This window comes from Phoca vitulina, unplaced genomic scaffold, assembly GCF_004348235.1.
Source record: "Phoca vitulina isolate PV1807 unplaced genomic scaffold, GSC_HSeal_1.0 scaffold90, whole genome shotgun sequence".
NCBI classification, from domain to species: domain Eukaryota; kingdom Metazoa; phylum Chordata; class Mammalia; order Carnivora; family Phocidae; genus Phoca; species Phoca vitulina.
In genome coordinates this window covers 1,194,113-1,210,339 of record NW_022589793.1, presented here as the reverse complement: position 1 = coordinate 1,210,339, position 16,227 = coordinate 1,194,113, and the positions used below count along the sequence as shown (strand labels likewise).

The following is a 16,227-nucleotide window of genomic DNA, read 5'->3' as shown; positions in this document are numbered from 1 at the left end:
CAGGGGGAGTGGGAGAGGGAGAAGCAGGCTTCCCGCGGAGCAGGGAGCCCGATGCGGGGCTCGATCCCAGGACCCTGAGATCATGACTTGAGCTGAAGGCAGACGCTTAACAACTGAGCCACCCAGGCGCCTCACCACCCTTGCATTTCTGTGACAGTCAGTTATTCCCAATATCCTCACCCTTTGCAAGACATCTTAGGGTGGTTATTTTTTTAACATGCTACTGCAGTCTACTACTAAAGATTTTAATTCCTATCAAGCTTTGTCAGGTTTTAAATCAATACTTCAGAAGCTATTTGGAGGCTCATTACATGCTGAAGTTTAACCCTTGCATTTGTCATAAAGATGTGATCATAGTTCAACCATGAAAATACCTGGACCTTTTCTTCTCTAATAACTGGTCTGTTTTAATTTTCTTTCCAACCAGTTTTAAGGCTTATGTCATTTTCCTTCATCGGTTGGTATACCTTACATTAATTTTTACACCTTGTTTTTAACAACTATTTCCTATATTCCTTAAGTTTATTTACTTTACTATTTGAATTTAGCGTTTAACTCCTCCGTCCTTATCAGTGTGTTTCAGGCTATGACTCCCCACGAGCCCCATAATTCCCTGTGGTCACTCTCCATCTCAGCTTCACACCATGACGAGTCTCCCCTTTATAAGGGGCTCATACAAGAGCTGAACAAACTCTCAATCAACTTCAGAAATGTTTTTACTCTTTTCAGGCTCATGTTTGTTAACAATTAGTACCAAGAACATAATATACCACCATCCTGTTGAACTAGATTACCAAATATTAGATGTTTTTCTTTTTGGTGGTGGGGCATGCACACGCCCTCACCTAAACCTTCAGACAGTGGCTCTAAGTGCCCAAACCAGATCATGGAGAATGCCTGAGGGAGCAGAATTTCACATCTTGCCCACCCCAACTTACTCTGATTTTTTTTTTTCCCTAATCCTCTAGGGCTGCACGATCCACCAAGGTCACCATTAGCTACATGTCCCAAATGAGCGCTTACACTGTGGCTGGTCCAAATTGCAAGTGTCCTAAGTATAAAGTACCAGATCTTGAAAACTGAGTATTTTACATTTTTTTATACTAACATTTTTTTATTATATGTTTCTGTTTTAGCTATTATATTAGGCTAAATAAAAAATACTTTTACCAGTTTCTTTTTACAATCTCAATAAACGACACAGATGACTGCACTGTTCTGCCAGGCAGCGCTAAGTTCTCCCTCTGTCCGGCGGCTCCCTTCCCTGATGACGTGCGAGGCTGAGAGCACACACAACACTGCCTTCCTGGAGCCCTTAGAAGACAGTAGCACCATGATGCCAGGTTAGTGTTAGTATTTATTTTAAAAATACACAAAATATAAATTTTTTACATCAAAGTGTGATAACCTCACTTATACACTGTTCCATACTTACCTGGTTTGGTTTGCACCCTTATGCAAACATTAATAGATGGATTTGATTCTGATTTTTTGCTAGGGTTCATGTAAACAGCTGAAACTGCTACATAAAATGGACTTAAAAGGTAAGGTGGCCACAGAAACCCAGCAGTGAAACAATTCGATTTGGTCTGTTTAATGAAATTGGCAGAAGTCTTAGCAGATAGGTAATCGAGGACTAAAAACTGGGTTCTAGGCATTTTAAATATTTAAAACCTTGAGGTTTTCTTCATCTTGTAAACATAACTTAGACCTTGTTGGCATTAAGTTTGAAAAGCAAAATATTAAACCATGATTTTCATCAGCCTGCCTGTGGTCAGTATACACTCTCTTTATTACGAGAATGAACCAAATAATAAGCAAAATACATCAGGAATTTCAAATTATACTGTAATGAAGGTCCCGGCTGCCCTCCGTCCTGGGAGCGATCGAACTTCAGCTGACCCTGCCCCTGGCTGAGGAAGATCCCCGCTGGCCGCCAGACAGCACCCCGCCCCCGCCGCGGCACGGTCAGTTCCTCTTGCTCCGGGTCTTCCGAAGCAGCGAGACCACTGCCACGTCTGCCGGCTCCGCCGTCCTTCCTTGGGCTTGGATTCACTGGGTTAGTGGTCTGTGACTACTGTCAAGACTGCACCGTCCCTTTAAGGTACCACATGCCGCCATAGCTTACACAGCAGTCCTGGGAGGAGAGAGGAGCGGGTTAAGCGCGGACTCTGCGTCCTGTACGGAACGCCACGACCGTGTCTGATTAACGGATAGAGCACAAATGGGAAACCAAGATCTGCCCTATCACAGTGCTACGGTAGCGGTGCGTGTTTGGGCTTCAGGAGCTCTTCCTCTCAGGGGGTCTGAAAAATGAGGAACCAGAAATGAATGTGCTTTGTAAGCACAAGATTAAAAATAAAACTGTCCATAAGTGGACCCAGAACAAAGGTGCCTCATAAATAGCACCAGGTTATGGCCTCGGATGTCTGAGGTCATCACGATGCGAGGAAACGGTCCGCAGCTTTCCGTGTTTCAGGGTTTTTGCAAATACAGTATTTTGTACCACAGTCAATTCATAAAAGCATTATAAGTAGTATACTTAGGTACTTTCATATACTAGACAAATATTCCTTTTTAAACTAAATTTAACTTAAAAATTGATTCTACTGAAATCAAGCGGTATAAGATTCAAAAGGGGAGGGGAGCCGGGACTCTCAGGCCCGGTCACCTCAAGGGATGACCCACCAGACTATTTTTTGAAGGTGGCGTCCACACCTCAGTTCAGTCCCTCTGCCCGCACCCACCATCATCAGGTGGAGACCCCCTGGCTGGGGAGGAGGCCGGATTTAAGAAACACACTGCGGCCCTCCACCTGAGACGGGGAGGAGCCTGACAACACAAAGCAGGCGTACCTTTAGCACTTTATCCACCTCCTGTTTACTCAGATCCTCTCCGCACTCTTGAGTCAGCCGTGACTGGATCATGTTCCGGCGTACCCGGTAATTTTTGGAAAAGATTTCAAGCAAAACCTGTCGGTGCTTTAGTAGCAAAAATATGTTATTGTGGAAAACAGTCACCTAAAAGAGAACCCTGAACAAGAAATCCAAAGCTATGGATCTAACTCCACGCTGCAGTCTGTGTGCACCCGGGACTTGTTTGAAGATGAATACATCTGACCAATCAGTCGGTCATCCCGACATCCAAGAAGAGAAAAGCCAGGGGCGTGCCGGCAGAGGAAAAGCAGTTTAGACTTGGTGTTTTATGGTAATTAGGAGGCAGGGAAAGGTACCATCTAAGCTGTGTGAAGACAGGGCCGGAAAGCTTTGTCATATATATTTTTAAAAATATCCCTTATTTGAATCTGATCATTAAAAGAAAAAATTGTCAAATTCTTTGAATTTCCTACTCTGTCAGGACTAGAAAACTCCGATGCCACATCTTCTAGCCAAGAGCACGCAGGCTAGCTTGCTCAGGACTGCTCTTGCGCTGGGGCCCCTACCGAGGCCAAAGGGGGACGCTCCCCACATCTTAGGGATAGGACCTGGGAAAGGACAGACTAGTATTTCAACAGTTTAATCTTCATTCTTAATGTCCAGGCAAGTTCATGATTTAAGGAAAATTCTGGACCTCAGGGTCCATGAACATACTAGACAAGACACTGGTGCTGTTAACTCCTGCTATTTTGTTCACTGGACACTCAGCGCCCTTCTTGCCTGGGTGTGAGAGGAGGCAAAATGGACCAATCTCTCTTAGAAACCAGCACCTGAGATCTGGTAAGAACTCCTTTTAATTCTTACTGCCAGAGGCCACCTGAGAAATGTGGACCGTCACTAGTTCCTGAGCCCGGCTGGATGGCAGAATCCTCTGGAAGGTGGCTCAGTTGGTGAGGCATCTGCCTGGGGTCCTGGGATCGAGTCCTACGTTGGGCTCCCTGCTCAGCGAGGAGCCTGCTTCTCCCTCTGCCTCTGCCCCTCCCCCTGCTTGTGCTCTCTCGCTCTCTCTCAAGTAAAATCTTAAAAAAAAAAAAAAAAAATCTGTAAACATGGAAACACCTAGCTCCTACAGAGCTGAACTAAATCTCTGGCATCAGTGCTAGGAGCCTACATATATTTTTTAAGAGAGGATTCTAATGCAGCTCGTCTAGACTGGCAATCAGGAACCACTGGTTTCGGCTCAAAGGACGGGCCCATCCAGCTTGTTTTAGCAACACACAGAGACACGGAGCCAGAATATCTAAAATTGGGAGTGGCTGGAAAACCTGAAGCGTACATTCTGTGCTCTGGGTCTCCCTAAAGGCCTCACCCCACCTCCCTGCTCTTGGGGAGACAGCAGAAGAGATCACCTCACCTGATCGCTCATGTCTCCAGACTCCCAGAGGGCGAACACCTTCTGCTCATCTGGGGACGCAGCGGTCTGGGGGGGAAACTAAGCAAGGCCTGGGTGTGAGTTGTCGGTCTTTCCCACACGGGTCCACCTTGCCGCCCCCCTCCCCACCCCCGCAGTGTGCATGAGTCCCATTCAGGGAGTGAGCCCATGTGAGAACAGGGGTTCCAATTCCAGCTCCTGCCACCCCCTAGGGCTTCAGTGGGACGGAGCAGGACCCGCCCAGCCCGAAGCCCCCAGATTCACTGGACAAGGAGGGAAATCTGTTTTCTGTTGCTCCTGACAGCTTGGCATCAGCTCCCCTCCAACAGCCAATATCGCCCTACCCTAAACATAAGCCCTCAGATGTGTCCTGAGCGGCACTCCCACCCCCATACTACCTTGGGAGTATCCTGGGGATTCCTTCCAACCCCTTCCCTCAAGGGCTGCGTCAGTACAAGTGAGAGGCCCTGCCCGACTCCTAAGCAACCCACACCACTTGGTTCAGCAGGGTCCGAAGGTGGACCAAGAGAAGGGGGCCAGGCTCAGGGCACCTGCTAGAGCGGTTTCCAGCCTTGACCCCACAACACAAGCAACAGTGGGAGCTCCTACCACATAAAGCCCCTGGGGGACTATAACCATACAATCTCATTTGATCATCAGAAACCAGAGAGGCAGGGGCAAGGTGCTGCAGCCTCCCACTCTGCAGGGGGAGAATCCAGCTCAGAGTTTACTCAGTGTCCGGGTCGCACATCTAATACATAGCAAAACCGGGGTTAAACTCAAGTCCGTGAGTCTACTCACTCTCCCTGGACCTCAGCACCCTGAGGCCGGACACATCGGAGGTCTTTTCCTCCACAGAGAGGAGCATTCTATATGGTCCCTACATCAGGATCAGGGAGAGGGAAGTCCATGGGAGCAGCAGAGAGGGGCCATAGTCTCCCAGGGACACCAGCCCCACCAAGGGGAAGGAGCAGGGCAAGGGTGCCTGAGAGCAGCCTACTTCACACCCCTCTCCCATCCACCCCAGCAGCCCGAGACGGCCTAGCTAACCCTGGGCAGGTGCCCCCTCCCCTGCCTGGCCCAGCTCCGAGAAGGGGGAGCCTGGAGCTAACTAGACTAACTAGACCCACTTGCTGGGTGGGCAAGGGTGGCTCCAAATAGGGCAGGGCCCCCAAGCCCTGGTACCTTTCATAGGAAACCGCACCAAGGAGGCTCCCTGCCACGAGGGCCAGATCTCCTGGGACAGCCTAGCCAGCACGGGATCCAGGGCCTCTTGTCCTAGTTTCTGTGTCTCATATACACAAAGATGGCCCTCGCCTCAGATCACCCAAGGCTGCAGGTGCTTCTGACCTTGGGCTGCAAACGTCAAGGCTCCCTTAAGAGGCAGCCGCAGCCCCACCCCAGACCTGTTTGCTGCCAGGTACGGGCGGAGCCTGGGGGAAGAGAATGAGCAGCACCACTTCTGGAAGCCCCAGCCTGGCCCTCTCCACCCTCAGCTGCTCCGGGGCGGCTTCCATTCCAGCGCCCCTGCCAATGCCGGGACCAGAGGCCCGGGCTTGGGTGGCTCGCGCTGCCACCCGCAGGCCCCGCAGCAGAAATGCCGAGCACGCCGGTCACTAATCTCTAGGCGGGGAGGCCTGCCAGAGGCGGGGCACGAGCCGTGGGCTCGGGTCAAAGGGGCAGCGCGTCTCAGGTAACGCAGAAAGGATTGCAGCCCCGCAGCCACGATGCTGAGGCTCCGGTTCCAGCTCTGGCACCCCCGGGGTATACCTCTACACAAGCTCATTTCACGTCTCTGGAGGTCGGTCTCTACACCTGCACATTGCAAAGATCAATCGATGACAGAAACGAACTCAGCCTGAGAAACGGCAGGGCTGACAGGGCCCTGCACTGAGCCAGGCGCTGCCGTAGGCCGAGCTACGGGTGAGCGCCTTCGGACCTCTCCGGGGGCCCTGACCCAAGTCCTAGGGACCACAGCCGGCATCTGCCCGCGTGAGACGAGGAGGCGGAGCCCGAGAGGCCCAAGGTCACACACAGCCGCCCCACGAGAGCCAAGATTCAGACCGAGGTCAACACTCCTCCCGAGTTCCCATGCAGCCTCCAAACAACTGGTTCCCCCACAGCAAGCGGGGCACAGGCCACTCCAGAGGGACCCCGCTTGTTGCTTTCCCGCCAGGAGCCCCCGAGGGGCAGAGGGTGGCCTCGCGGGCACGCCCGTGCGGAGGCGCGGCTCTACTTACAGGCACCAGTATCTGCTTGCAGCCGGCGGCCAACACCGTGTCCTGCAGCATGCGGTCCGAGATGCCGCTGAACAGCGTGTGGCCGGGGGGCAGGCTGGCCAGGTGCAGGTTGAAGAGGCGCTTGAGTTCACTCAGCGTGAGCACGAACTGTCTCTGGAAGGTGGCCTCCACGAAGGCCCTCAGTTCCCGGGCCACGGAGGTGCTGGCGCAGCCTGGCGGCGGGTGCCCGTTGAAGCTGTCCCCGCCGGCCGCCCGCCCGCTAGGCAACCCGTTGGCCAGCCTGTCGTGGAGGCCGCCACCGAGAGAGGTGTCCATGGGCTCCTCGTCTTCCTCTGCGTCTTGATCGTCCTCGTCCTCTCCCTCACTCATGGGCTCCTCCTTGATCCGCACGCCGGGCAGGACCGCGGCCGCCCGCATCTGCTCCTTCCTCCGCTGCAGCTCGCGTTCCAGCAACGCGTGGTTCTGCTGGGCCTTGCTTTTGGCCGCCTGCACCCGCTGGTCCCCAGAGAGCAGCGCAGCAGGCCCTGCGGGGAGAGGAGCGCTGCTCTGGAGGGCTCAGGGACAGCGCAGAGAAGGGCCCTTCGCCCCCCCACCCCCGACAAGCCCCGGCAGCCCGACGGGGGGCACCCTGCTCCCCAGAGGAAGGGCCCGGGAACAGCGCCGGCCAGCCAGGGCCGAAGCGCGCCGCGGTCCTGCCTTTCACCCCCACCGGACCCGGGAGGGATGGAGCTCCCCCCGCCACGAGGAAAGAGAAGTGGGGAAAATCAGAATCCCACATTGGGAGATTCAAACCAGGACGGGTTACTGCTGAGTCCCTGCCAGTTCCTCCTGTCCCACCGCCACCTTCTGCCGACCCAGGAAGGCCTGCACCCCAGCACAGCCCCAGAGTTCAGAAGCCCTCAGTGCCCGAGGCCAAGCCTTAAGCTGAGGTCTGTGGGGAAGGGGGAGGAAGGCACAGAAAGGACACCCAGTGGTGAGAGCCACACAGCCCCCTCCGGCCCGAGCCCTGACAAGCCCCCGCAAAGCAGGCCTCCCGGAGCCAGGGCTGGGTTAGGGGCCGGCCCAGTCCAAAGCACCCCGCACACCTGATTGTCCATCTGGCTTCTTGGGCAAGCCTTCCTTCACAAGATTATACACTTTTTCTAATCTGAAAAGAAGAATAAACTCTCTTAACTTTACAGCACGTCCCCTGTCACCGTCGAGGCAGGGACATCCTGGTGACTAAGATGCCGTGTGCACGGAGCCCGGCTGGCCCTCTCCACGGCGCACACGCCCCACGCCCACCGGAAGCGGCCAGGCTGGGGCGGGCAGCGGTGACCCACAGGAGCCCAGGCTCCTGCTCCCTCAGCCCCTCAGAACAGACACGCCAGCTCTGATCAGCAGGGGCGGCTGCGCCAGGCCTGTGCTGGGGGGTTCTGGGATCGAGCCGCAGCGCCCACCGGAGCGGAGGAAGGGGTGCACGGGGCCCCAGCGCGCCTGGGGGGCGAGGTGGCTGTGGCCTGGCCAGCAAGCCCTTACTTGGCCTGGATGCCCGTCCACAGCATATGCTGCCGCTGGACCACATCTGGATGTTTCTTGATGAAGTCCCCATCGGAAGGCAGTATGAACTCCCAGCCTTTGTTGACCCTCACCACGGCCATGTGCTCCAGGAAGTCCTTCACGTCCTCCGTGCAGAGCTGGGGGCAGGACAAAGGTGAGCCCCACAGGCCTGGAAGCCACCTGGACGGCCCGGGCCTCCGACCGACAGCGGCACTTACTTTAGTCACGGCGGCCACCTCTTTCCTCACCACCCACCGGCTCTGCGTGAACTTCCACATCTGAGGGAGAAAAGGCAGCCTGTTTCTAGGATGCAAAGACGGGCTGCTCCCAAGACCATCCCCCAGACCTCTAGTTGTCCTGGGGACCTGGGATGAGGGAAGACCGTCCCCGACAAGAACTGAGCTTGGACCAGCCGCCCCCTCCCAGGCCCCGCTGACAGCGTCCGCATGAATGAGACGGGCTGGCGGGCGGTGGCAAACGGCACACGGGCTCCGGTGAGCAAGCCCAGGGGCGGATATCACCGCACTCTGGCCCCAAGACAATAATCAAGTGCAGAGGCACCTAGCCGCCAACTGTCCAGAGAAGCTGGGACATCCGCTCAGGCAGGGGAAAACGCAGGCGCTCGCTCAAACAGCTGAAGGGCTGCCCTGCGCACTTCATGGTCACTGCGGACAGCTTAGGAGACCGATTTCCCTCAAGGGAGGCAGTGCAGATCCCAGCAGCCGGGGTTCAAGCCCTTGAGAGGGATGCCTGGGCCGGGACTTACTGGATGAGGACAAGGCAATGGCGTGGAGGAATGAGCTGGCTCAGGAGTTGCCAAACCCACAGCAATAATGTACGAGAGAAGCAGGCCGGCCTGGGACCGTGGGGGACGGCACTGTCAGCCCCCACCCAAAGTTGGTGCCGTTCAGGGGTTTGGGCCCAGTGGTACCAGACTGTCCAATTATTTGTTAACGAGCTAGAAATCTGGTTTGTACCAGGATTTTGAACTGTAAACACTAATTCAAGTGAACATTTAAAAAAACCTGCTCAGGCCAAATGAAACATGTTCCTTAGAGTCCACCTACGGGCCTCTGGCTTGTAATCCCCATTATGAAGCCTAAGACTCCAGGATTCTGAGTCGAAGGAGAAAGAGAGAGGGTCCACAGCCACCCCCTGCCCTCCTCCCACTGCCCTGCCCTGCCCGCCACCCCCTCCCAGATCCCTGCCCCACTGACCGTAGGCCAGAGAGCCCGGGCACTTACAACAAAGTCACGACCGCGGCAGAGCACCTCGGCAGGCACGCCACTGTGAGGGCTGGAGGAGTCCTTGGGGTACAGGATGTCACTGCCAACGAAAGCAGGAGCAGCAGGTCAGCCCCACTCCCAGCCCCTCCGCGCCTGCAGGGCCCCAGCCCCAGCCTCTCCAACAGGGCCGGCACAGCTGCCCCCGGGGCCGCCCTTCCAACGGCGGAGCCTGGCTCTGTGAGCACGTACGTAGAAGAGAAGCCTATCCCCCAAGAATCCTTCCTCCCAGCCCGTCACGACCTTCCATGCACACACTGGCCCGGCCCCGAGGCCCACTGCAGTCAGGAAGGGCAGGGGCTCAGAAACAGGCCAGCCCGGGACTCTGGGAAGACAGCGAGTCCCACAGGCGGGGCGGGTGTGAGGCCTAAGGAGAGCGGCTGGGAAGCAGGACTCAAGGCCTCACCACCTGACAGAAGGGATGGGTGGGCAGTGTGAGCGGGCGGAAGAGGGGTCAGGGACTGGGACCTGGATGGGCCCCAAGGCACGAGTGGGGCTGAAGCCTTTAGAGTGAATGGGACCAGCAGTCCAGCTCAGAGAACTTCAGGGCCCAGGGGCGAATGAGCCGGCTGCTGAGGCTTGCAAATAAAACCTTGACCAAGTTTAGCCACAGACCCTGTCTCTCTCACGCACGCGCGCGCGCACACACACACACACACACACCCGCCCCAGACCATCCTGTGCCCGAGGAGCCTCTACTCTCCTGCACCCACTCCTTCTGCCAGGAGACCTCTCTCCGCGCCTCCTCAATCCTACTTGACAACCAGCTAATACTCTTCCTTCCAGCTCGAGCTCTGTGTCCCCTCCCTTCCCAGAAACACGCTGTGGGGACAGGGACCATCACTGCCACACGAGAGAAGGGAGCCACTCAGCAGGTACTGAGCACGCAACGAGCATGGCGTGCGCCCCAGACCTCTGCTCTCGGGGTGCTCATCTTTAACGGTGCCCACCCCCGCCACACACATTTCCTGAGGACGGGGACAGCGCGTGAATGACAGCGGGGCACGGGGCATGGGGCACAGAACGCGCCACGGAGCCAGATTTAGTGAACGAGGTGCGAGTGCTGCATCATCTCCTCACGGGAACCCAAAGAGACCGACGAGGGAGGAGCACCACCCCCAGGCCACTGGCAGGACCCGACGGCTTGCGGCCGGACCCGAAGCACTGGGGCAGAGCGAACACGCGCGGCCCGGGAGGCCCCACCTTCAGGTCACTGCGACAGACCCCAGGCTGGAAGGGCAGAAGCACCAGGGCCACGGGCAGTGCTGGGCAAGGGCTCAAACCCCAGCTCCGGGGCTGCCTTGCTGCCAGACGTTTGCCAAGTCTCTGCCTCTCTGTCCTCGCTCATCCGTAGCATGAATATACCTAGGGGGTCCCGCTTAGCGAGTGACCGCCATCCAAAGGCCTTCCGTAATCGGGCACTTGTGTGTGTTTCCCGGTGCGAGGGCGCCACCAGGTGGCAGCAACGTGAATAGCCTTCACAATTCACGGCCAACCAACTGACAAGACGGAGTTCCTGCAATGAAGTACTTAAAAAATTTGGAACAATTCGTATTTTGACAGATCGTTCACCTTACACCACACTTTCTAAAAAGCCTTTATTAGTGTATTTTATGTTACGCTATTTAAAATTAACATAATCCAGGTGAACATAAAATGCAACCTCACTTATTAGCAAGGGTCTAAGATGTGCCAGGCATTATACTGACTTTCAGGGATGTGAGGGAGGGTCAACACAGAAGTCCCTGCCCACCCCGACAGTGACAGTCTGGTGGAGGGATCACAGAGAGAAACTCCTGAAAGGCCTCAAGCCACATGCTCCGAACCCCAAGGGACACGTGAAAGGAAACTCACACTCAAGACACATCTTAATGAACTGTGGAAAGTCACAAGAGAAAAGCTCAAAAAGAGCCAGAGGAAACCAAGAATAAAGACAGTAGACTTGTCACTAGAAACAGTGGGAATGAGAATGCAATGATATTGTCAGTGTGTGGAAGGAAAACAATCGATCTCGAATTCTACACTCAGGAAAAATATCCTTTAACAACAGAAGTGGAATAGATATTTCCGACCATACAAAACCCACGGGAACCCCTCCCCTGCAGAGCTTCGTTAGAGGAAACACCCCAGCGGTTTTTGGCAGAAGGTAATTATCCCAGACAGAAACTCAGATGCAGAAAGGCATGATGAGCAAAATAAAAAAGTAAATATGTGAGCAGATCTGAAGAATACTGACTGGATATGATAATGTCCTGTGGGTTTTAAAATACAACTAAAACATATAAATAGAACAGCACATGACTTGGGAGGAAGATAAATATAAAACATTCTAAGGTCTTTGAATTGTCCTGGATGAGGGTAAAACACAGCAATTAATATTAAGCTGTGATCAGTTATGAATGCACCCTGAAATCTGTAGGGTACTAAGAGAGCCCAGAAAGAATAACTTCCAAATTAGCAGGAAGAAACGGAATAATAAAAAAAGAATCCAGTAGCAGGTAAGAATGGATATGAAATCCGGGACAAATAGACAGCGCTATGGTAGACTTAAACCCAAAACATCAGTAATCACGTTGAATTTAAATGGATCAGATGCTCCCATGCAGAGGAACTTACCTCTTCACGACCCAGTTTCCTTGGACTAACATCGCCACCTTCTGGATGCCACGCAGAACAGCCACAGAGTCGATGGAGGGGCCCAGGAGGCTCATCAAGTTGGCAAAAGGCATGACCTTCACTGAGGAGGACGCAGGAGTCGTCAGACAAGGGAAGAGGGCCTGGGCCCTTCCCCCCCCGCCCCGAGTCTATACAGCTTCAGGCTCACACAACCACCCCGGCATGTGAGTAAGGCCGACCTCACTGGCTGCTTGTGCAGGCAACCCACACTCACTGAATCCTGCAGCAAACACCCCAAGGGGTGCTCCTTAAAGGTAAGACTAGTACGGGACGCCTGGCTGGCTCAGTTGGTAGAGCATGCAACTCTTGATCTCAGGGTCATGAGTTCAAGCCCCACAATAGGCGTGGCGCCTACTGGGGGGGGGGGGGGGGGGAGACAAACAATAAAACCATTACTACCCGGGCCCAGAGAGGGCCTGGGGTAGGCCCCATGTCCTCTGCAGCAAGGCCAGTGGCCTGGCACCCTGGCAGCCCCAGGGAGAGCTGGGAGCTCCCCTCTGCTTAGGCCCCTGGAGGTGGTATCTCCGAAGAGGAGCCCGGGGCCTGGGACTCAGCTCTGAGGTTCAGGGCTCACATCTGCCCTACAGGTTCTGGCCCTCTGAGTCCTCTGACAAAGGGGACCAGTCCCTACTGTGTGCAGCCTGGTGCGGGCCCCCCAAGATAGTCCAAGTGAACGAATGGAGCTCGTGTTCACGTGCAAGGCTCTGTATAAGCCGTGAAGAAGCCTCATCTCAGCCCCCAGGAGCTCTCCTAGTTCCTTAGGCACAGGGGGGTCAGCGGCTGGCCCAGGCTCAATAGTAGGGGAGCGGCAGGAACCAGAGCCCGGCTGAGGGAGCCCCCCTTGCCCCCCCACTGCTGCAGTGCGTTCCTTCCAGACGCGGCCAGAGCTGTAAAGCCGGGCACGCTCTGGCTCCAGGTGGCGGGAGCCTCTGGCCTTGCCCCTCAGTCCTTAGTCTGTCCCACACTCCGTTTCCCAAGGAGGTGGTAGGGCTGGGGTCCCCCTGGGGGAAGCGTGTGTCCACCCACCATTCTTCATCAGGATCTTGATCTGATCAGCCAGGGGCAGGGTACGCAGCTGGGCCATGGACAGGACGTTGCTGGGAGCCACGGGTTTGTCTCTGTTCAAAACAGAGACGCTGGGTTAGAGCAGGGGTAGGAGGGGGGATTTGGGGTGGGGGTGGCGTCCGGCCCAACTCTACTCACTTCTCCTCCTCTGGGCTGGGTGGCATCAGCATCATGAGGTACTCACTGCAGGGGAGAGGGCAGGGTCAGCAGCTCCTGGGCTCTGGCCCTGCCCCACCCCTGCCCACAAACCCAGACTGCACCTAGGCTGAAGCCTCCCCAAGGGAGGGCTGGGGGCTGGGGGGCAGATAGAGACCCACACCCACACTCCCTAGCTCCCCCCAAACTTGCGGAGGAAGGACGGCCATCTCCTGCCACACGCACCCTCCCGACCCTCTCCAGAGGACAAAGGGCCCTCTCCCGTGTCTGTGTCCCCTGCTAGAGAAGGGGCCACAGTCCCCGGGAAGGCCCCACACCACAGGGACCCTCCTGGGGCCAGTGGTGGGCTCAGCAGCCTGGCCTGCCGGTCCCACCTGGGTGACTTGACGAGCTCAGTGTTCTCAGCCCCACCGGAACCCTGGCACAGCAGGTACTGGCGCTCGTGCTCAGAGCGGCTGTCCTGTTGGGGAAGGCGCAGGGGGGGGGACCCTCAGCCACCACCCCAGGCCCGCGCCACCCGCCCCCCCACCGAGCCCCTCTGCCATCCAGTTTTCACCCCTGCATCAGCTTTCCCTCCGGGCGCCCACTGTCCTGCCCCAAGGCCGGCCACAGGGTCATATCCAGCCACCTGAGCATGGCATTCAAGGCCTCTGTGAGGTGGCCGCAACCAACCATCTCCAGCTCTACGACCGAACAGCCCCAGCACCCGTGGTGCCTGCCTGGGACACAGGGCCTTTAGCCACAACGGTAAAAATAACAGCCAGCAGTCACCGAGCACCTACTATGTGCTGGGCTCTGGTCCGATGGCTGCTTATAGACATCAACTTCTCTCATTAGGTAATTTGCATAAAGTCACACACCAGGAAATAGCACAGCTTCTGGAAGTCTGACTCTAAGGCTCAGTCAACATGAATCTTTCAGGAAAGTTCCAGAGAAATCAGGAGTTGCTCCTCCCCCAGGAAAATGTTGGGGAGCCCTATGGCACCTTTGGCTTCGATTCAATCGCTTCCCTTACTCAATACAGTTTCAAGGATTGGGTTCTAAGTCAGCACACGAGATGAAAACCAAGTATAGTCAAAAGCGCCCTTGGCAGATACGCGAACTTGGCCATGTGACAGATGGCCGGTTCTCCATCGAGCGCTTTCATTCAGGACCCACTATGCATAAAAATCCGTAACCAAACACCAGCTCCACCCTGGGGCCGACAAGAAGCTCACACTTGAGGAGAGCCTGGGGATGCCGAAAACCCCGACCCAGGAAACGGTGGACTCCTTTCTCAATCTCCTGCTCCCCTGGGACTCACGCTAAGTAGACCGGCTGGAACAAGGGACAAACTATCCCCAGGACTCTACCCTCTCTACCCGGGGCTCCCTACCACAAGTGGCTCTCACCGAATCTGAAACCACCAGTTCAAGGTGAGACTGGGCTCTTCTCCCAGGACCCCGGCCCGGGGCCAGCGTCAGCCGCCACCGGGGACCCCGGCTCACCCTCAGGCCGTAGTAGTGCAGGTGCACCCAGGGCTCCTCGGCGTGCTTCCTCTGCAGGAACTCATAGGACTGCACGCGGCGCTGGCGGGCCTGCTCCGACTCAGGACGGGAGAACCGCACCTGGGAGGGGGGGCGTGGCCTCAGGCCCGGGCCCCATCCTGGGCTGCCGGCCTGCACCCCGCGAGAACACTGGAGAGCCCCACACCACTCCCACCTCCCCTTCATTTCCAGACACACATCTCTTAAATTCACTCCAACCGCGTCCCTCTCTGTGACTCGACGACACAGGCCAGGGAGCAGTTTTCTCGTGCTTCTGCCTGCCCGGCACCCAATCCATTTCCACTCCCACGGCTAATAGGCCCCCCCATTTTCCTTGGGGAAATGCCCAGTTCCCCCTCAGCTCAGGGGAGCAAATATCCCTCCCCCTGCCCCCACCCCCACACACATTCCCAGCCACAGGAGTGGGCACGTGACTCAGACCTGGACAATCCGAGCACCAAATCCTCTTAGCCACAGGGGCTGGTTCAGGGTTGGCCAAGCCAATGAGTCCGGTCTGGGACTTTAGTTAGAAGTAATGAGAAAGAAGTTTCTTTTCCCCTGGGGTCTTGGAAGCTGGGAGGATGTGAGCCTGGAGCGGGGATAACTCTGTACCACTGGGGACAGACACCCTGCCTGAGAAAGGCCAAAAGAGGAAGACGGAACCTGGAGATGGAGATGGAGAAACCAGGTCTTGATGACCGAGTCTGAGCACCTGAATCCAGCCATACCTGAAGCTACCCCTCAGCTTCTCAGTAACAGGGACCAATACATTCCATTTTGAGCTCATGCCAGGTAGGTCCGGGTTTCTGCTGCTTAGTGTCCTGATGGAACCGAGCCCTGACACCTCCCCTATGAAGGGCACACCCCCACGGGGGCGTTGGCTGGATTATAGAACCCTAGGATTCTTTTTTTCTTTTTTTTTAAAGTAGGCTCCACGCCCAACATGGGCCTTGAAATCACAACCCTGAGATTAAGAGTTGCATATTCTACTGACTGAGCCAGCCAGGTACCACAGAATCCTGGGATTCTATATGTGTCCTTTAAGTTCACGGGCCTGAGGATAACTTGTTAAATGAGGGCCAGCTGAGTTCCCGAGGAGGGCAGGAGGGTGATCATTCAAGAAGCTACTGAGAGAAGAGGGTGAGCACCCCCCACCGCACAGCGGTCATGTCGGTAGCGGCCCATCTTCAAGGACGTGCAAAGGCTCACAACTTAAGCCACGTCCGTACGCCATCCGCGTCACCATTTGTGCTTTCTTCCTTAAATACTCCTTTTAACCTCCGTATGCTTACACAGAGGAAACTCGGTAAGCCATAAATGGAAGGTCAATATTCTTCTCACCATGTCTGGAACACAGGCTTAGTATTCAGATAGAATTGCTGGCTCTGCACACCACCGGGAACAGTGAATGATGTGGTTAAGGCACATGGGGTT

The 16,227-nt window shown here is 55.7% G+C and overlaps 1 protein-coding gene across 2 annotated transcripts in view; it reads right to left on the bottom strand.

Annotated features, from left to right (window-relative positions):
• Nucleotides 1-564: 564 nt before the first annotated feature.
• POLR3E (RNA polymerase III subunit E) overlaps nucleotides 565-16,227 on the bottom strand; it is a 30,207-nt gene continuing 14,544 nt past the window's right edge. For both annotated transcript variants that reach the window (XM_032396285.1, XM_032396286.1), the window contains exons 9-21: nucleotides 14,755-14,874; nucleotides 13,642-13,727; nucleotides 13,250-13,294; nucleotides 13,073-13,164; nucleotides 11,987-12,107; nucleotides 9,332-9,413; nucleotides 8,306-8,365; nucleotides 8,067-8,224; nucleotides 7,634-7,695; nucleotides 6,549-7,072; nucleotides 4,291-4,368; nucleotides 2,856-2,981; nucleotides 565-2,137 (exon numbers count right to left, since the gene is read on the bottom strand). In XM_032396285.1, coding sequence (XP_032252176.1) covers nucleotides 2,081-2,137; nucleotides 2,856-2,981; nucleotides 4,291-4,368; nucleotides 6,549-7,072; nucleotides 7,634-7,695; nucleotides 8,067-8,224; nucleotides 8,306-8,365; nucleotides 9,332-9,413; nucleotides 11,987-12,107; nucleotides 13,073-13,164; nucleotides 13,250-13,294; nucleotides 13,642-13,727; nucleotides 14,755-14,874 — 1,611 coding nt within the window. In that variant the 3' untranslated portion in view covers nucleotides 565-2,080. The remainder of the gene's footprint in view (nucleotides 2,138-2,855; nucleotides 2,982-4,290; nucleotides 4,369-6,548; nucleotides 7,073-7,633; nucleotides 7,696-8,066; nucleotides 8,225-8,305; nucleotides 8,366-9,331; nucleotides 9,414-11,986; nucleotides 12,108-13,072; nucleotides 13,165-13,249; nucleotides 13,295-13,641; nucleotides 13,728-14,754; nucleotides 14,875-16,227) is intronic.